The sequence below is a fragment of the Salvelinus sp. IW2-2015 genome, linkage group LG9 (genome assembly GCF_002910315.2).
Source record: "Salvelinus sp. IW2-2015 linkage group LG9, ASM291031v2, whole genome shotgun sequence".
Lineage (NCBI taxonomy): Eukaryota > Metazoa > Chordata > Actinopteri > Salmoniformes > Salmonidae > Salvelinus > Salvelinus sp. IW2-2015.
In genome coordinates, this window is record NC_036849.1 from 4,483,266 (window position 1) to 4,504,129 (window position 20,864).

At 44.2% G+C, this 20,864-nt stretch overlaps 2 protein-coding genes across 19 annotated transcripts in view; both read left to right on the top strand.

The window, feature by feature from the left end:
* gphna (gephyrin a) overlaps positions 1-13,267 on the top strand; it is a 118,120-nt gene extending 104,853 nt beyond the window's left edge. For 8 of the 18 annotated variants that reach the window (XM_023994021.2, XM_023994024.2, XM_070445100.1 and 5 more), the window contains 14 exons: positions 627-671; positions 4,694-4,786; positions 4,976-5,031; positions 5,530-5,649; positions 5,919-5,977; positions 6,140-6,293; positions 6,534-6,655; positions 6,845-6,932; positions 7,483-7,556; positions 7,708-7,772; positions 8,575-8,670; positions 9,668-9,771; positions 11,044-11,140; positions 11,358-13,267. In XM_023994021.2, the coding sequence (XP_023849789.1) occupies positions 627-671; positions 4,694-4,786; positions 4,976-5,031; positions 5,530-5,649; positions 5,919-5,977; positions 6,140-6,293; positions 6,534-6,655; positions 6,845-6,932; positions 7,483-7,556; positions 7,708-7,772; positions 8,575-8,670; positions 9,668-9,771; positions 11,044-11,140; positions 11,358-11,491 (1,307 nt within the window). In that variant the 3' untranslated portion in view covers positions 11,492-13,267. Of the gene's footprint in view, positions 1-626; positions 672-4,693; positions 4,787-4,975; positions 5,032-5,529; positions 5,650-5,918; positions 5,978-6,139; positions 6,294-6,533; positions 6,656-6,844; positions 6,933-7,482; positions 7,557-7,707; positions 7,773-8,574; positions 8,671-9,645; positions 9,772-11,043; positions 11,141-11,357 lie in introns of those variants that run through there. The other 10 variants (XM_023994028.2, XM_023994033.2, XM_070445104.1 and 7 more) reach the window with 4 other exon arrangements.
* Positions 13,268-13,628: 361 nt separating this feature from the next.
* The window catches only part of pals1a (protein associated with LIN7 1, MAGUK p55 family member a), a 55,527-nt gene continuing 48,291 nt past the window's right edge, over positions 13,629-20,864 (top strand). Inside the window, exon 1 of the mRNA XM_023994035.2 lies at positions 13,629-13,784. The gene's annotated coding sequence lies outside the window, so the exon portion shown is untranslated. The remainder of the gene's footprint in view (positions 13,785-20,864) is intronic.

The following is a 20,864-nucleotide window of genomic DNA, read 5'->3' on the forward strand; positions in this document are numbered from 1 at the left end:
CAAGTAGGAAAATTGACGGCCGGACAGACAAAAACACAAATGGACGGACGGATAGAGAGGCAGACCGACGGAGAGGCAGACCGAGCAACAGACGGACAGAAAGCTCAGTCATGGCCGCGTCACCGGACATGCCTTTCTTATGATCCCTAACATCAGCCATACTGTTCACTCAGTCTTCACTACTGTCTGTAGATATTCTGTATGGCTGTTGACTCCATACCCTCTCTATACCCCTGACCTACTGTCTGTAGATGTTCTGTATGGCTGTTGACTCCATACCCTCTCTATACCCCTGACCTACTGTCTGTAGATATTCTGTATGGCTGTTGACTCCATACCCTCTCTATACCCTGACCTACTGTCTGTAGATATTCTGTATGGCTGTTGACTCCATACCTCTCATACCCCTGACCTACTGTCTGTAGAGTTCTGGTTATGGCTGTTGACTCCATACCCTCTCTATACCCCTGACCTACTGTCTGTAGATGTTCTGTATGGCTGTTGACTCCATACCCTCTCTATACCCCTGACCTTCTGTCTGTAGTTCCCTTTACCTATTGTCTGTAGTACTGTCTGTCTGTCTGTATCATATGTGTGTTGAGCCCATGATGTTTCTGTTCCTACAGCTGTTCCACCTGACCCAGATGCTCTCCATTCCATCCTGTCTATCGGTCTGTCTGAGTCCCCGCCTACCTGCCTGTTCTCATCTTTCATTGGCTTGATTGTTGATTGATTGATTGTTTTGCAAGCCAATAAACAGCACACACCTCTTGACTGTTGCATACACCTCCCTAACCATCCAGACCTTTGGCCAAGGGTATGTAGTTCTGTCCTTGAGCCGTTCTTGTCTATTAATGTTCTGGGTTATGTCATGTTTCATGTTTTGCGTGGACCCCAGGAAGAGTAGCTGCGGCTTTCGCAACAGCTCATGGGGATCCTAATAAAATACCAAAGAAGTCCCTAGACCACACATTGATGGTCCAGGTTTTGACTTCACATAGGTCAACTTTAGGTGCTTAGCCTGCTTGTTTACAACAAGTAATCTGGGGTTTTCAAAGACACACTTGACAGTACATTTTACACCATGAATAGAGCTGGAGAAACTAGCTTCTGGTAGAATTGACCCATGGCTCTCTAGAATACGGAGCATTGTCACCCATACATAACAAGAGTCCATAGTATACACAAGTCCAGAATGAAGACCGGGTCCGTATTTTAATTCTGTCTCCATCCATCGTCTTGTTTTCTCTGCCAACACTTAACTGAGAGCAGTGTCCGGTGCATGTTGAATGACTCATGGCCTCAGTCACCTTGCTGCCTGCAGTGTGTTGCTGTTTGGTATATTTATGGCTTCTCTGTGTGTGTCTATGGGAAGGGGTGTGCAGTGCTATATATTGGGGGTGGTTGGGATAATGTAGCACGTGTGTGAGCAACAACGATGGCCCCTAACCTGCGTGGCCCCCGGCAGGCCATGGTGGAGCAGACCCCATTAAGCCCATTTGGCCCCTGAGTGGGGCGAACTGCAAAAAAACACCTTACTTTATCTCAGCCACAGCCACCACAGGAGGGACGCCAAAGCAGGAGAGGAGAGCCGTGGCTGGGGGCCCGGGGGCCAATCATGCTAATGCCGTCTCCTCCCTGGGGCCCTGGCATTACACAGGTCAGTGACGTCATCGGTGATGTCATGCCTCCCTCCTCACCACCAACCACCAACCCACTGAAAAAAAAATGAAAAAAAGAAACGACAACACCCCACTGCCTGCCCACTTCCCAGAGTACCCACTGCCCAGACCATGGCAGACAGGGTTGGGGGTCTGGGGGGGACGGGACGACGACAACACCCTCCTCTCTCTTCACTGTGTCATTTCACCTCCTGACCACTAAGGGGCAATAGAGGGACTAGGCCGGGCCATAGGCTGCTACTAGTGCTGATGTTGCGGTTGCTTCTGAATCTGTTGCATGATGCTTGCAAAACCCACCCACTAACCTCCTCCTCATATTACATTAGTATTGTACATTTATGGAGGATCTTTCACCACGATGGCCTGAGCAGTTGGGTTCAGTGACCACGCCGTGTTAGAATAACTCGGGAGGAGTTTGTAATTTATGTTTAAAACAAATATGTAAATGCAGGAGTGGGCGAGCTTTACTCTGCCATACCTACCGCCCTCTCCCTCTGCCAGCACAGCGAAGGTCAAATGTGAGGGCTCAGAGTTCATCCGCCCCCTGCCAGTTGTGACTGGCATCTATGTGGGTAGAAGAGCTGCCCACCCAGGCAGCACATAGACACACAGGGGAGAAGGTGTAAGTTGAACACTGGGGAAACAAAACACCCCACAGCTCAGACAAAACGTCTCAGAACAACCATGTTCTTTGTGCTTGTTAAGTTTTTTTGCAGGGCGTCCTGCTCCATTGATTTCATTTGTTCTCTGCTCCAAGCCTGAATAATAGATTTGTATATGTTAGAGACGTTTCCGTTTCTCTCCTTTCTCTATCTTTCCTCCTTCATCTCTCTTTCTTACGCCCTCTCTCTCTTTCTGTCGGCCATGAGAGAAGTGAGTGACCCAGTTCTGGGAGCGCTTTCTGTGTTGTCATTTCCCATCTCCCATCATCTGCATAAGCAACAGCCGCTGGGCACACGGTCGTCGTCCACCACGGGACGGGGGAGGCACCCGATCAATCAGGCGCGAGCGAGTAAGGCCCAGAGCGAGGCACACTGCAGACAGTGGGACAGGAAGGAACGCACACTCTTTGTGACGTTGACACACAAGAGCGTCAGGGAATCACAAAGCCAGTGCATGACCCCGTCACTAACGTAACCCAAGAACACATTCAGGAAGGTGATGACACAAGAAGTCCCTGAACTCCCAGAACAAAAGGGCTCGAGAGAGCGATAAGTTTACCTCACCAATCAACAGTGGTTGTAGGTCGCCTGAGGGTGGTCTAGCAGTTTGAATCCCACCCACTGTCCAAAAAGAAAGGAGGACCAAGGCACTCTTCACCCACTGGCCTTTGAACAGTCTCTCCTCCCAACTGCCCTGTCTCTGAAAGAAAACAGTATGTGTAGGGGCCTGACTGTGTGGGATAAAGTTGAGCATCACTCACACCGTGAGTTAGTGCATCACGACGGGCCATAGGCTCTCTGAGACCAACCCAAAGTAAATATGGGCGATGGTGTAACGGCTGCGCCAGGAAAAACTGTTCATAAATCTTTGAAATGGCGTGTTGACTCTCTCCGATGGCAGTAAGTAAGGTCTCAGGGTACTTTACAAAGTGCTGTTTTGTCTTGTTGGTTAATATAATGATAAAAGGAACGCCTAAGAGATTGATGGGCCCATAGAGCAGTGGAGATTGGATATTTAAACTAAATTCAGGAGGTGGAGGCTGTGCCGGTGTAGCAGAATGGTGTTGTAAGAATCACTGTTGGTGTTTTGGTAGTAAAACTATCACAGGTACACACACACACACACACCAGTGTACATCATGCATCAGTCTGTCTGTCCTGTTATGAGGAAATAAAGTGTAGTGGGAATATTTTATGGTATCTGTCTTTGTTTGTTGCTCCTGTTGTGATGTGTAATGCATCAGGTTGCCGTGTTTCTTAGCTAATAGAGAGCATATGTTTCTATTTTTGAGGGCCCCTTGTGTCTACCTGTCTCGTCGTTGTGTGTGTATTTTCTGCTATGTGTGTAGTTGAGTTCTGTCTTGCGTTCCATGGGGAGTTGTGCGATGTTATTAACCAGCTACATTTTGGTTGTCTTGTCAGCCAGCTTGACGGAGGCGAGGCGAGTGTGTCGTGGCTGTGTATTCGTCTGTTTCCATAGATACCTCCGTATCCATCTGTTTGATCACGGTATAAAAGACATGCTCTATATTTAGCTGCTCATCAGATGTGGTATTTTAGAACAGTAAGTCTCCTCTAATCATCCTTCAATAGAGGAAAAGCCCGCTCTCTCTCTCTCTTTCGCTCTTTCTCGCCATCTCTCTTTCGCTCTCTCTCTCTCGCTATTTCTCTCTCTCTCTCGCTATTTATCTCTCTCTCTCGCTATTTTCTCTCTCCTCGCTATTTTCTCTCTCTCTCTCTCTCTCTCTCGCTATTTCTCTCTCTTTCTCTTTTTCTGTGTCGTTCACCATGGCTGTGTTTTCTCTTCTCTTTTATGTGCTGAGAGTGAGCTCCCCGCGCTCTCCCCAGAGGAGTGTGTGTGTGTGAGAGGCTGTAATTAGTAGCTCCGCTGCGTCAGCGTTAGCTAGCGTCACAGTGTAACACTTGGCTCCCCAGCCCTCTCTTTCCCTCTCTCTCTCTCACACACACGCGCGCTCACGCACACACACATCTAGCAAGGGTTTCATGTGATGTAGGCTTATCTGTGTGTCTCGATTTTGTCTTCTTCACAACACCTACTCAACACTCTGTCTTGTCCTACCAGCATCTGTCTCTGTGCTGTTGTCAACAGATTGTGTGGCAGCATGGTTATAACTTATGTGTTCTCTGGCCCATCCTCACTGCACTGCATACACTTACAAGCATTAACCAAAACATAGAGGGACACAGCCTACCCCGCCAGCATGCATATCACATCTTGTGTACTCCTCCAATTGATGTGTGAAATGACAAACTTGTTCCTCCTCTCTCTCTTTCCCTCGTACCTTTTCCCTTATTTCTACTCCACTGTACTTTGCTCTACTATTGTAGATGGGATGGGTCGAGTCTTGGCGCAGGACGTTTACGCCAAAGACAACCTGCCTCCATTCCCTGCGTCAGTCAAAGATGGCTATGCCGTGCGAGGTGAGATGCCAGGGCTAGTGGGTGTACAGTAGTTTGAGCGATTACAAACATTTAATGCTCGACTTTAATGTTTGTTTTTGTGTCTTTGACCATTGCACCCTTTTCAGCTATTTATGTCTCACAGTTCTCTCGCTCTCTCCTGCTATCGCTTTCCCCATCCATCCCTCCCTCTCTCTCTCTTCCTCTCAGCGGCTGATGGTCCTGGGGATCGCTTCATCATTGGAGAGTCACAGGCAGGACAGCAGGTGAGGTCCTTTACAGTTTGTGAGCCCTGATATTCTGGAGTGTTGCTTTGAACGTACTATAACAAGAGCTTCCTTCCCTTTCCCTACGTCTGTGTGAGTCCGTGTATTCCCATGGGCTGTCCTGCAGTGTGGAGTTACACAGGTCACTGGCTCAGCTGTGATTACAAGACTCCACAGAGACAGACCATGTCCTCTCTCTACCTCTACACAGAGTTATATCGGGGTCTACTCACAGACCCCGTCTCTGCAACACTCCGCTCGGCTTTCTTACAATTGTCACACGGCCTCCACTATGGGGCCTCATGTTCAAGAGTTGCTCAAGTGCGTCTTGTGAAAATGGCGTACAGTCGATTTTAGATTTTTCCCAATTGAAATGTTAACACTACTCCATGCCGGCAGTTATAATGCATAATTATGCCGCTATAATGCCTTAAAAGTCTAGCCATAAGCATGTTTAACACCTATTTATAATGTTCAACTTGTGTGTGTCCCTAATAGCCCACCCACACGGTGATGCCGGGTCAGGTGATGAGGGTGACAACGGGGGCTCCTATCCCCTGTGGGGCGGATGCTGTGGTGCAGGTGGAGGACACTGAACTGCTCCGGGAGTCTGAGGACGTGAGTCAACTTCCTGTCCCAATCTCAGTTGGTCACAACGAGCTTTATTGGAATACACTGTACAATAACAAACGATCTGTCTCTCTCCTCTCTCTTTCTCAACTCACTCCCCGTTTCCCTCAACACTCTCTCTCATCTGTCTCCTGTACCTCCTCTCCACAAACTGACAGCTTTTCTATATTGTACATACACTTACTCGTCTGCCACAATCCTCTTCCTTACAATATACTGTACTGTATTTTCTTCACTAAACCTGTATGTCGTTGCAGGGCACAGAAGAGCTGGAGGTGCGGATCTTGGTACAGGCACGCCCTGGACAGGACATCAGGTAAGCGAGAAGTTTTAGGTTGTACCAATCAGGACTGGTGGGGTCAATTCCATTTAAATCCAGTCAATTCAGGAAGTAAACTGAAATTCCAATTTTCCTTATTGCTGTTCTGTATCAGTACTATACCACACAGTGCCAGCCCTCTATCTTCCCTCCCTCCAGGCCTATAGGTCATGATATAAAGCGTGGGGAGTGTGTCCTGTCCAAGGGAACCCACATGGGCCCCTCTGAGATTGGCCTGCTGGCCACCGTAGGAGTCACTGAGGTGGAAGTGCAAAAGTTCCCCGTGGTGGCTGTCATGTCCACTGGCAATGAGGTGAGCGCAAGCTCGCATGCAGGCACACACATTTTTGCCTTCTCTCATGGTGTCTTTTAATACCTGGGTTTGAGGTTAGCGAGGCGGGTACGACGGCAACCGATTAATGGGTGGAATCCCAGGTCTGATGGGAAGATCTTGCAGGATGTGAGATGGTTTCCGATAGACAATGGATAATAAAGTAATCTTCTTCTCTGTGTGTGTGTGTGTGTGTGTGTGTGTGTGTGTGTGTGTGTGTAGCTGTTGAACCCAGAGGATGACCTGCACCCAGGGAAAATCCGGGACAGTAACAGATCTACACTGCTGGCCACCATTCAGGAGCACGGATATCCTACCATCAACCTGGGCATCGTCGGAGACAAGTCAGTGAACATAACCCTCAATAACTATAGGCGTGTCTACCCTCCTAGAAAACATTGGTCCGGTTTCCATGGACACACAATACTCCTAGTCCAGGACTAAATCTGTGTCTGCGGAACTGTAGATAGATAGATATATATATATACGATCAGAAAGATGCCAGGGTCTGAACTATGACCGTTCCCCTACAGCCCAGACGACCTCCTCAATGCCCTGAACGAGGGCATTAGCCGTGCTGATGTCATCATCACCTCAGGGGGCGTGTCCATGGGAGAGAAGGTAAGAACAAAATGAAATGTTTATTTATTTATTTTTAAAGAGATAGAGAGAGAAGGGGATGAGAGGTGGGGCAGCGAGAGGTCACTGTGTGTTTGTGAGAGCGAAATCAATTCCATCATGGCTAGATAGTAGGGGCTGGAACTCATTTTGGAATTCGCCACAACAGTTTGTTTTCTATGTTGAACCTCACGTACTGTCCAAGTCATGCACTCTGCTGCCATCTGTTGTTCTGACCCAGCTGTTACTCCTTAGTGATGAAGCGGCTGGTTTGGCTGACCTTTTGTATGTTTACTGCTTAGCTGAGTTCTCTGCTTTCCTCTTTGGGTTTTCTGCTCCAATTACTTCTGTTATTGGATGACAAATTTACACCTCACCATCTGTCAGAGACTGGCAGACATGTTAGAGATGCACAAAGTTTCCATTCGATTCGAAGTGTAACCCTCTCCCATGTATTCTTTGCAATATCAGAATCGATTCAGTGAACTTCATTGGCATGAAATACACTGTAAATACAATATAATATTATACAATGTATCTCTTTGTGTTTCAGGACTACTTGAAGCAGGTGTTGGACATTGACCTCCATGCCCAGATCCACTTTGGACGGGTCTTTATGAAGCCAGGGTGAGACGTGATGGGGATTATTAAAAAAAAAAAAAAAAACATTATGGTACCAAAGTTTATGCCTTCTTAATTCATGAAGTGAGGGTGGTTTAGAAGAGATGGATAGCCAGTCATGAAGGTCTCACTCAGTTTTGTCTTCTCTCCTCTTTAGTCTTCCCACCACGTTCGCCACTGTAGACATTGACGGGGCACGGAAGCTGATATTTGCTCTACCAGGTATTTCTTATTGAGATCTGCATGTCATGTGTACTGTGTGTGTACAGTATTTTGTGTGTGTTTGTGTGTATAAATGTTGTTGTTGAGTCTCAGGACTGGCAGGGGACCGCTGGTCTTGACAGATCTCAGGCACTCGCCTGTGTCTCTGCTCTGAGTCCAAAACGCCACCATTTACCAACCAAATATGTTTCCTTGAGGGAAACATGTTGTATTAATCCAGCAGCATGCCCTCAGACAGAGGTAATGTTCCTCTTTAATCACACTCCCCTTTCAGTTTCCACAGCATCCTGGAACCCTTCCAACCCACAGCAGCCATTTTTTTCTCTCCGATTTGATCATTTTCATTTAGTAAATGAGTTGTAATTAGTATTAGAACTATGTTTGTGTGAGGGAATGTCTGTTTGTATTTTTATATAAGCCCTCCAAAACCGTGCTCCTGTGTTTTATCTCAGACCCACACAGCCCAAAAACTCAAACCACAGCCAGCCCTGACCCCCATCCAACCAAACCTGAAATTTGACCCACCCAACCAACCAAAGTGCCCTACCTCCTCTCTTACTCAAGCCTGCTGACAACAGCCTCTTGTCCCTCTACTTTCCTAGCATTCGACCTGGCCCCTCCACACCTCTTCAAAAGCCCCAGACCTGGACCCCTTAATCCCTTGCCCAGGCCCCCTGCTTCTGCCCGTCCTATTGCCAACCTGCCCCAGCCCCCCTGCCTTGTCTCTGCCCGTCCTACATATGACCGGAGGGCTAGTCTGTGGCTGTGGTGACCGCCACTCTTTTTATATTCCCCCTTTAAGGTAATTTCACCTTCAGAGACACAGGCGCCATTCGCATCGACCCTGTGCCCGACAGTGAGGCAAGCAGGGTGCCCGTGCCACCGCCCCCGCGCGGAAGTAGGTGCTACCAACCTGGTCGACCATACTGTACCGTTCAGTGTGCTGCTCTCTACCTGAAAGCAAGCTTTCTTCAACTGAGCTCAGAAAACGGAATTTAAACTGAAAATGGGAAATGTGTTTTTTCTTTAAGAGTGCTTAACTGAAACTCGACCCAACTCAAATGATATGGGCTTCAAATTATCTAAAAAATGATAACTTTTTATCAGGCCAAATGGATAAATTTTATTTTTGTCTCCCAGACTTTGGGCATGTTTGGGGGCATTTTTGTCTGTTTTTTATTGGTGATTAAACTAAACAAGATCACTACACCTTTTAGTGAACCCAAACTTGAATCTTAACAAAAGATAAAATAAACTTTAGTTTTTCTTTACTTATGTGATTTTTCTGTTCTGTTTTCTGAGAAAGAAATATTGTTTTGTTTCTTTAACGTTTCTGTGGCGTTGCTGTTGGTTCTGTCGCTCCTCGTTTTGTTTCTCAGTGTGTCCCCGAGCCGCTGTGAGTATCTATCCCATGATTCCATGCTGTTGCTTGTTGTTGTGATTTGAGAGCGCCGCTCACCCTCTCCACCTGCTATTGCTACCCCTCACCTCTGCTTGTTGGTGTAAAGAGACAGCACTCACAAACTTGTCCCACTCTCCCCAAAGAGCTCTCACCCACCAGTACCTCTGTGAACACTTAAAAAGGCAGAAGCGTACATTTCTCACCTGTCTGCCTCCCCATCCCTCCAGCCCCAGCCCAGGTCCACAGCCGCAGCCTGGGCCGCATACTGACAGGACAGTGGGGTGAAGAAAACCACTGCCCTATGCACTGAGCCCTTGTCCTGTCCTACAGGAGCTACTAGCTGGAGCATGTCAACAACAACAATGCTCCTCAACCCCAACCCGTCCAAACCTTCCCAGGCCTATCCTGCCGTCTCCCTCCTCAGCCCTGAACAGTGGTAATGTCCCCTCCTTGTCTCCCTCTCATCCTCAGCACCTCTCTCTCTGTTGGTCAGGTAACCCAGTGTCTGCTGTCGTCACCTGTAACCTCTTCGTCATCCCTGCTCTGAGGAAGATGCAGGGGATCCTGGACCCTCGACCCACCATCATCAAAGCCAGGGTAGGTTAACAGCACTGGCTGTTATGGAGGGTTTCTGGACACTAGGTCGTAAAATACAGGTTAAGACAGTGTAATTATTAAAGGCAGTAGCGTTAAAAAATAAACACATTTATTGGAACAGCGCTGTTGCTGATTGTAAACGATTAACATTGATAACGTGACCAACGGTCGGTAAATAAAGTAATAAAGTGGCTGTAGGTCATTTTAAGAACATTTACAGTGCATTCAGAAAGTATTCAGACCCCTTGACTTTTTCCACATTTTGTTACGTTACAGCCGTATTCTAAAATGGATACAATATTTTTTTCTTTCATCAATTTACACACAATACCCCGTAATGACGAAGCAAAAACAGGTTTTTAGAAATGTTTGCAAATGAATTAAAAATAAAAACAAAAATAACTTATTTACATAAGTATTCAGACCCTTTGCTATGAGACTCGAAATTGAGCTCAGGTGCATCCTGTTTCCTTTGATCATCCTTGATGTTTTTACAACTTGATTGGAGTCCACCTGTGGTAAATTCAATTGATTGGACATGATTTGGAAAGGCACACACCTGTCTATATAAGATCCCACAGTTGACAGTGTATGTCAGAGCAAACCCAAGAAGACTCGAGGGTGTAAATGCTGCCCAAAGTACTGAGGAAAGGTTCTGAATACTTATGTAAATGTGATATTTCTTTTTTTTTTGCAAACATTTCTAAAAACTTGTTTTGCTTTGTCATTATGGGGTATTGTGTGTAGACTGATGAGGGGGGAAAAAACAATTTAATCCATTTTAGAATAAGGCTGTAACGTAACAAAATGTGGGAAAAGTCAAGTGGTCTGAATACTGAATACTTTCCACAGTTATTCTATGTGTTTTCTGAGTAGTTGGCTGAAATTCACTACAATTGTTTATTTTCACTTTGATGGCAAACTTTCTGTACTGCTAACATTCACTTCCAGTCATTTTCACACCGGCGCTAGTCCAATTAATGTATTTATTTTCTAACGCATCTTCATGGAATTATTACGTTGTCTTACGTTATTACGTTGTACTACCTAGTCTGGACACGGCTGAAATACAGGCACATAATGAAAAAGCGTGCCACCTTGCAGTCATGGTCCTTGGAGCCAGATATGCGGGTCCTTCGAGCTTGCTGCATAAGTTAGGGAGTTTGAGCGAGAGCTGGAGAGGGTTTTATACACATAGCAAATACGTTGGGGTTTAAAGTTGAGTGATGTCGTCATCCTGCGCCCTGCTCTCTCCTGTGTGTGTGCAAACAGCTGTCCTGCGATGTAAAGTTGGACCCTCGTCCAGAGTACCACCGCTGCATCCTGACATGGCACCACCAGGAGCCTCTGCCATGGGCACAGAGCACAGGTATTATCACATACTAAGTAATTACACAATAGTTTGTCCGCATGCGTTTGCATGGACAAATGGATAAGGGAAAATGCTTATCCGAAAGTTTATCCTTGTCATTTTATTGACTCTTTCTGTCTCCCCACCCTCCTATCCCTCTCTCCCCCGCCCCCTCTATCCCTTTCTAACCACCCTCTCCTTCTTTCTATCTCACTCTCTTTCTCCCCTTCTACAGGAAATCAGATGAGTAGTCGACTGATGAGCATGAGAAGTGCCAACGGGCTGCTGATGTTGCCTCCTAAAACAGAGCAATACGTGGAGCTGCATAAAGGAGAGGTTGTGGATGTGATGGTCATAGGACGACTATGATGATGTCATCTTACAGGGACAGATAGATAGACAGGAAGAGGAAGTGGTGCATGTCCACATATCATAACTATTCTGTAATATGTAACGGCACAGCTAGTTTTTATTGATTTGGATAATAAAGTTGATCAAGTATAATTAATCACGAACACAAAATAAATGAGTACATACATTGATCATGAAAAGATCATTGTATTTCAAAGACAAAATGTAATACCTTTTAAAAGTGGAGAAAAAATATATATAAAACATAAGAGATTTATTCTGTAATATATTATATTATTATTATAAGTATCATGATTATTATGATAATTATTAATATTATATTATCATATTAAGCAACTCTTGTTTCTCTTTCATCCTTGCAATTGCTTTGTGTGTTCAACCCTAGACCTTATAGATAGATAGCAGTAGCATTTCAATAGGAAGCTGTAGGTGCTTAACAGGATTAAAAAAGAAAGCCTATTTTCTTATCTCACAAAAAGGTTAAAAATACATCTTTTTTTTTTTACAACGAAAACCCTTTTGAGATTGTCAGAAGTCCCCCTTGGTCTATGTTCCGATTCTCCACCCTTCTCCTAAAGTGTGCACTTGCACACTCCCAGTCATTTAAATGCATGGGTTTGGTGTAGGCTTTGGCTGGAGGGAGTTTCCACCATTTGCTAAATCAATACAAGAAAGTATGCAGGAAAAGAGTGGAGAATCAGGATGTAACCTTGGTGCTCTGGCTTGATAGGAGGAGTGCTTTCAGGATCCTGAGGGTGCCTTTAGGTGACAGCTATCTTTACCTCCCTTTAGTATTCTTCTCTTCTATGCCACATTATATGGGCTTCATTATGCTTCATAATGGCTTCACACAGCTTTGCTTGTCGTTTATCTTGTGAGTCGTGTTTATGTGCGCAGTGCCAAAAGTGTCGGGCATCATGATGAGAACTGGGCCTGTATTTATAAAGTGGCTCTGAGTAGGAGTGCTGATCAAGGATCAGGGCCCGTATCCACAAAGCATCTCCGTGTAGGAGTCCTGATCTAGGATCTGTCCATATAATCTTATTCATGATGATCTAAAATACAAAACGGATCTTAGATCAGAACTCCTACTCTGGGATTCTAAGCATTTCGCCTCACCTGCTTTAACATCTGCTAATCTGTGTACGCGACAAATTAACTTTGATTTGATTTTTATTTTAGATGCTTTGTGGATGCAGGCCCAGGTCCCCCCGGTCTATATAATCTTATTAATGATGATATATAAAACTAAACTGATCCTAGATCAGCACTCCTACTCCTTTATGAATACATTAAAGGTGGAGGAAGTCAGCGGCCCCGCTTCGTCAGTCTAACCTCACCTGGTACTAAAGTCCCACCCAGAGATATGTATATCCTGGCTCTGGTTCCACCCTGTCCCCTGCCCTTCTACTCTACCAACACCCCACTCTCCCCCCACCCTCACCCCTCCAGGACTGCTCACCTCACACACACTAGTACAGATAGGTGAGGGAACTGGAGTAGGGAGAGAACTTTATTTTATTTGTTTAATTTCAGAAGGAAGAAACAGCTTATTTAAAGTGCTGACTGCCTTTTTAACAACTATTAAAACAATGTACAGAAAAATAAATAAATAAAAAAGAGTGATATTGTACAGATATTATGGTGACCAGCACTCCTAAAGAAATTAATGAAGCAATGAGGAGATATTGAACTCTGTACTATAAAAAATTCTGTAACAATATTGATGAAACTGATGAAAAATTAAAAATCCTTGATCATTATGTAAAACAATTAGTTCAGTCTCTTATTTATAAACGGACATGTCCTCTTGGAAAAATCAAACTAGTCTATGTTACGCTACATAGAGTACATAAAAGTATATGTGTTTCTACAGCATTGGTCCTTGATTTGATTGCCTTGATTTCAGCAAAAAGCGTTGAAGAAAAACACTGCATTTTAAAATGTAATTTACCCTCTTACTTTATAGATGTAAAGTCATATATCATTGGACAAGATATATCATTGTTTAACGTCCTGTGAGCAACATTGACCAATCGCGAATATTGTTTCATGAATGTAACGTTACCTGTGGCGCTGTGGAGCAAATGGGAGACCCTTGACGTCTCAACCCTTGAGTTGGAAATGACTTCTAATAATGCAAGGCTACGGCGGGGGAGAGGTTCTCGACTGATATTGTGGCACTAAGTTAGCAAAGTTGAGTCTTTCATCACTCAGTTGATACAAAACCAATGGAGGAACATTGAACACCTCAATGAAGGTTATCTTTTTGAAAGCGTTGCGGGGAAAAGTGAGTAGTTCTCTTTCATTTCAAATGTATTTTGGGGTGGCATTGTTTGCAACAGGTTGCCAGGAAGCTAACGTTAGCTAGCTAGCATGCTAGCATTATCTAGCGCGAGCTTTTAAAGTTTATGCTACATGGTAAACTAGCATAATAGAGAATTTCACATCAGGTTGAACTAAAGCTGTTGACATTTCAATTGTGTGGGTTAACCACAAAATAGTGTATTTTCTTGTGTAAAATTATCACCGAAATGTCCATGTCGCTTTTCATCCGAACCCATGTCACAGCGGAAATTGTCGCAATGCCAGGCTAGTTGGCTTAGAAGCTAGCAGAACGGACTAGTATCTAGCCCAACCCATAGAAATTGAATGATTCTAGCTATTTCTATGGCCCTACCTGTTGCGTGTGTGAAGTTTGGGTGCCTTCATTGATGCACTGTTTAAACAGGCATTTTGTTTACATCTTTTTAATAAGACAACGTTTTACATTTGAGTTCTGCTACTAGCTCGCAAGGTGGAATTCTACCTATGGAAAGGGCTCATGCGTCTCAAAATTCTGGTATTACAGCCTGGAGTCCGGACGCCAGGTTTCGTTTCTTACAACCAAGCCACTACTGTATTATGTCTCAACGTTAGATTTAACCAGTTTACCAGTTCAGTACAGATGCATGATGTCGACAAAGGGGATGAGGAGGCTGTCATTCTGTTTTTGACAGCAGTGCAATACAGTCTGACCAGATAGTCATCAATCAACGTAGACTGCTGATCTTCATTTGGTCACCAGCTCTCAACTATCAGCACTGAAGTATACTGTACCACTGAGGTTATGCCAGTATTGTGATAAATCATTTCATTCAGTGTTTGTCTGACCAAAGCGTCAGTGACTAACAAATTAATGTTTCGGTACATTACAGTATTAAATGTACAGGTCACACCGAAAAGCAACACACAATGAATGGTATCAATGAAGCCCACATCCAGGTACTGTAGATGGCTACAACTTTATCAATCAGGCAGTGCACGCACTGGCCACTTTTTACCTACAGCCTGAGACTTTCTTGGCTAAAAAGAACAGTTCCAATCTTATCAGTTTACTTAATCACGTGCCTCCAGTCAGCTGACAGTGTTATGCTATTCACAGATAAGGCCAATTTTTCAAATTATAATTTTTAACATATTCTTTGGGTGGTCTGCATCCGATCACTCACCTAAAATAGCCAGGAAGGACCCTACCCACCTTGCTTATCAACACCTTTGAAAGTGGTTGGTTTTCCCTGAGAATCAGTGTTGCATTGTCAACAATAAATCAAATCAAACTTTATTTGCCACATGTGCCGAATATAACAAGTGTAGACTTTACCGTGAAATGCTTACTTACAAGCCCTTAACCAACTGTGCAGTTCAAGAAGAACAACATATATACCAAATAGGCTAAAATAAAAAGGCTATATACAGGGGGCACCGGTCGGAGTCAGTGTGCAGGGGTACAGGCTAGTTGAGGTAAGCTCTACTTGTATTTGGGGGCGAAGTGACTATGCATAGGTAACAAACAGTGAGTAGCAGCTATGTACAAGAGGGGGCGGGGTCAATGTAAATTGTCCGGTGGCGATTTTTATGAATTGTTCAAATAGGGTCTCAATTCTCAAATTAGCCTGTGCTATCATTTCTGATGATAAGCTACAGAATGCAGAATACATAATAGTGTTCCCTTTATTTTGACATGAAGCTATTCAGCTACCTTTATCTCTGAAACTTCCCCTCATTCATCAACAGCCGAGTGAGCCCAAACAAAATTGACTCCCAACTATTATGACTTATGCATTCTAATACACTTTCAGAATGAGTTAATAATAAAAAATAAAAACATTGCAAGAGGTTGGCCCTGAAGACACTTTACTCATAGTCTAGCCTATAGCTTTTGCAAATTTTGTAAACATAACAGTTGTACATGGAGGTCTTGCGACTTTCACAAATTCAGACCTTTAGGGACACATGCAAAGTGGTCATTCTGGTCAACTATGCCCAGCAACAGCAAGTCGAAAATGGCGTTTGCTACTAGGCCTACTGCCAGGACTGGACTCCTTGGTTTATGGGCTACATTTGTAGATTAGACTAGCTGCTTGGATCTCTGACTCTGTATCGGTTTCAGTGATAGCCAGGGAGAGGGAAAATTAAAGTGCTAATGCTTCTCCCTGTCGAGTCATGTTACCTAGCTAGCAGCGCTGATCTGACGAACTTCCTGGAAGTGTGTGTGTCCAGTGTCCAGCCAGTCTCTCCTATGTAGCTCATGTAATGGCATCACCTCATAGGTACAGTAGATCTTCTGCGAACAAAGAGCTAGGCTGTATCATGTATTTTTCTCTTGTCATTTATCCTACTTGTTTATTGTGTGAGGAAGCTCATAGCAGCCTACTTTCACATTTTATTTCAAACACACACACAGTAGCGAGGTGAGGACTGTTGAGCACGTCTGCAGTGATCAGGGCCTGCTCCGGGAGGGACTGGACCTTGGACCCAGGCCAGGAACGCACAGTAACTCAGTGTTCTCTCTGACCTGTTTGTGTCCCCCAGGAATTCTCAATCTGTCACTCACTCACTGTGAGGGGAATCACTGTCCCACACCTCCCCCCCCCCCCCCCCCCCCCTGCTGTCTGCTGTTAATTTAGCCCCTGCGTGCTTTTACTGCTCTCCTCTATTCAGAACAGACCTCTGTTCAAGATGGTGCTGAAGACCCCTCAAGAATAGCTCTCTTATACACATCTAGATGTGTATAAGAGACAGCTCAAGAATAGCATAGCACCCGCTAGAAAGATTTTATTAGTACATGTACACAACATATTACAAGCACTCCTATGCAATGACCAAGCGACCCCATGTTTGTTTCAGAATTACTTATTATTCCCACTTACTGGCTAGAATTTAGAAACGGCTCTGTCTGACCTTTTCAACCAGGGGGGCATTTGGTTGTCCACTCAGTCATGGTTGACTAGCCAGAGACAGAAGCTGTGTTCGAATACTCATACTAACTATACTATTTGTGACATAAATTGAGTATATAGTATGGATATAGTTAGGATGTTGTACTACATTTGCCAAAATACGACGTATACAAGCAGTGGACACTATTTCCGTGCTTTTAGGGCCCATAATGTGATTAATCAGAAAATGGGCGTGGCTTCGGCACGTTTTCAGATTTGAAGAAAATGGCGGAAAATATGCAGCTGAAGTCCGACGAGTGTATGCAAATTCATTGTTTTAACTCATGACAAATGCTGAGCAGTGTAAATTATTTGAAAAGTCATTATGTTGGCTGACAATTTGTAGCTGCGCTATCCTTATAAACCACATAGCATATGATTACAGCAGTAGGTACTAGCTAGCTACCTAACATAAGTTGGCTACTAAGGGTGTGTTCGTAAATTCAATCTTGAGTGCCAGAGTGCCCTCTGGGTGTTTGTAAAATGAGCGTTGTCAATTTGTCCGTTCTAAATTCGGCGCGCACACTGGACGCTCTGGAGGAGGAGTAGAGTTGAACTGAACGTTCTGACCTCAGTCAAGCACCCAAGCTAACTGGCTAACGTTGGCTAGCTTGCTAGCTACTTCCATACACAAATGAGAGAACACCTCACTCTGACCGTTTTACTCACCATAGCAGAGCTGGTTAGGCTGTTTTCATGTTATCCAGAGCATTGTTGACTAACTGCTACTAGCAACAATATAATTAGGCTTTTTTGCCGACGTTTACTGACATCAGCCATATTAAACGGGTGTTGAGTGTTCGTAAATTCGGCCGTTATTCTGCACTCTGGCACACTCAGAGTGCTCTGAAATCGGGATTAGATAGCCAGAGTGAATTTAGGAACACAACCTAATAATCAAGTCATACTTCGCTAAGTGGTATAGTCGTTGTGTGTTCTTAATGGACATTGTTAATGAAGTCATATGATGTCTAGCTAGTAATTTGTTATGCTAGCAAGAAGTTGCATAGCAACAGCATCAACTTCCGGTAGACAGGCAAAGGGCTATTACGCTCAACTGAAAAGAGACTGTTCGTTTACAGTATACTAAAATGAACTAATAGTATGTAATATATACTCATTAAGTATGTAGTATGTTAGTATTGGAATTTGAACACAGCTAGAGCGTTCTATTTATCTAACTAAAAATGCTTTGTTAAGTTAACCGAGCTACCATTTATCTACACTGCCAAGTTGAAGGCCATGGTCTACTTTTGAGCATATAGAATATCTGAAAACACTCCACTTTAATTTAGGAAGAGTTTGATCGCTAATAAGTGTACTTCTGCAACACGTTATCAAAATGTTAGACTGTAAATGCCATGATCTTATATGGACTAAAGGTTTTTGTATTTCCCCCTTTATTTCTCTCCCCACCATCACACTTCCCTTCTCTCCGCCCCCTCTCTCTACACCCCTCCTGGTACTAGGTGGTACGGTACATCACTGTCTTCCCCTTCCCTGGAATTTTCAATATTCCGTGTTGGAATGTGGAATGAGAGTTCTGGAGAAGATAACAATCCTGGTCTGTTTCTTCTCCACAGTGACGGGCTGAGAGGATAGGATACACTGGCCCACAGCTGAGGTGTTATGGGGACTTTACTTAGCATTCTCTGATTATATGGTATCAGAAGAAAGTTAATAGGCCTAGTTGATTTGTCTGGCCTATATTTCTCTCCTTTTAATATGAGCCAAGAAGTGAGTATAAAAGCACCATTTGGGAATGCAAATATATTTAGCAGAATGTTAGGCTCTGCCCAGTGTTGATATGGGGTCTTGGCTCAGGGCAGTGGGCTGGAGGAGTGGATGCTTAGACTTCCATTCTTTACTGTAGCCTCAGAAAGCTCATCTAAAGTGAGCCAGGAAGACGGACACCACCCTTTAGGAGACTCTGATTGGGTAATGGGCAGGCTTCAGCTGCTGTTGTGAGGTGCTGTGCAGTCACTTAGTCACTGCTGTGCCACTCCCAGGACGATCTGCTTCATGCCCACAGTATAGCAGGGGTGTATTCATTACACCGATTTTGTTGAAAAAAAGTTTACTCTAAATCGAAAACGTTTTGCAACGGAAACGGGAGTTTCTGTTGGACAAATTCAGGTAGGTCCCTCCCTGTTTTGTTCCGTTTGCGCTGTTTGCTTCCGCTTGGTTCTTAACCGGTAAGTGATTTCCTTTGCAAGACACAATGAATACACCCCAGGTTTGTCCTGTAGCCTAGATGTAGAGTCGACATCTTCTTCAGGTCAGGACCCTGTGTGGCTGTCCTCACCTCACACACCACCACGATGTCACCAAATCTGATGTAGCCTAGAGAAGAAGTGGTATGTTTGGCTAGAAGATGGTGGTCAAATTGTGTTATTTGTTTAGGTGTGACAAGTGTCTCCTTCCTCAAGTATGTTTTAAGCTTTATGCAATACTAGCACTTATGTGAGTCGTACTGTCCTAAATGGTGATATGCGATTTAATGTTCAGAGGCTACCCACTATTTTAGCCTGTGTGTGCGTACTGGTTAATGAGAGGGTGTATGTTGTGTAAGGACTCAGTGTGTTTCACAGACCACTGTGAGTGCTAGTGGGTGAGATGACATCAGAGAGACAGACACTCTATACTCATGGCTCTTGTTGACTCAGTCAGTTGGGGCCTGTGATTTGTTCCTCTCACTCTGCTTTGAACCAGAAAGTAAAGTCACACCCACAGCCTAGGGCACCCTTGGGCTGGCTCACTGCACCTGCTGCTAGCTTCCCCCTAAAAACAAAACACCTGCACAGTACGTACACACACACACACAGACGCACGCGCACACACACACTGCCCTTCCGCTCCTCCCTTACCCACAGGCAATGAACCTGTTCCAACTACCTTAACTGTCACATGCTAATCTATAAATCAGGTTTCCCCAACTGGCGGCCCGTGGGTGGTTTTATTTGGCCCCCAAGTTTTCTGAGAAAAACAAGTCTTTAAAAAAAAAATATATATATATTTTTGGACATAAGACTGTAAAAACACCGGTTATTTTAATTTTGGAAATCTGTTACCAGGTATTCCCACACATAAGAGACGTGATCATATAGAAATGTAAACAAGGTTTGAAATGATCATGTTTTTGTCATGTTGTTTTTGGTTGGAATTCTTGCGGTCAAATTGCGGTCTACAAAGGATTTGTAATTATGTTCCGGCCCCCGACCATCGCTCACAAGAAAATCGGCCCACAGTTGAATATATTTGATGATCCCTGCTTTAAATGCTGCTGCTTGCTCTTTGGGGTTAGGCCGGGTAGCTGTAAAGCACTTAGTGATGTCTGCTGATGTATAAAGAGGTTTATAAAATACATTTCATTACATGTAATAAGCTGTTGAGGAAGGTAGCTTTTTCTGTAGTTTTCTGCAGCCTCTATCAGGCCCATTATTTATACTGGAGTTTGTAGCCTAACTGACCTTGGTTGGTTGGTTTAGTTAGCCTAGTGTCTGTCTGAGGTTGAGAAGACCAGGAGGAAAGGCTGGGCGATATATTGAATTAATTCGAGTGTAATGTTTTGCACGATATTCCAAATTGCTTGTATCGCAAAAATCACTTTTTTTTTGTCTTTAGTGTTTATGTCCGCTTGTTCTCGTGTTGTCTTTCTGTTCTCGTGTCCTTCGCTCCTTCTGTGCTGTGCATTGCAGTACCACGAATGTTACCGCTAGTAACATTTTAGCCAAAGACTGTTATAATAGTCTGTGTTTTTATAAATGTGCAATAAGCATGAAACACAGTTCTTCAAGGATTTGGGAACTTGTTCTCATTCTGAGAAATAAGGTATGCCACTTGATTTCAACATCTGAACCAAGTAGACAGGCTAGCATGCTGTTCAAACAGTTGGAGACAGACAGAAGGGTGTGTTCATAACAATTGAACCGTTTCCCCTCTCTTCTTAGCTAGCAAAAAGATCCAAGTTGGCTATACTTGTAATATAAAGATTAGCTGGCTACTCACGAGCACATGGGCTTGTGCTTGAGAGATTGTTTGTTTATGAGACCGGTGTTAATTGTCAAGTTAGTCATTATTAGTGAATGTGCATTATGCATGGTTCTGAT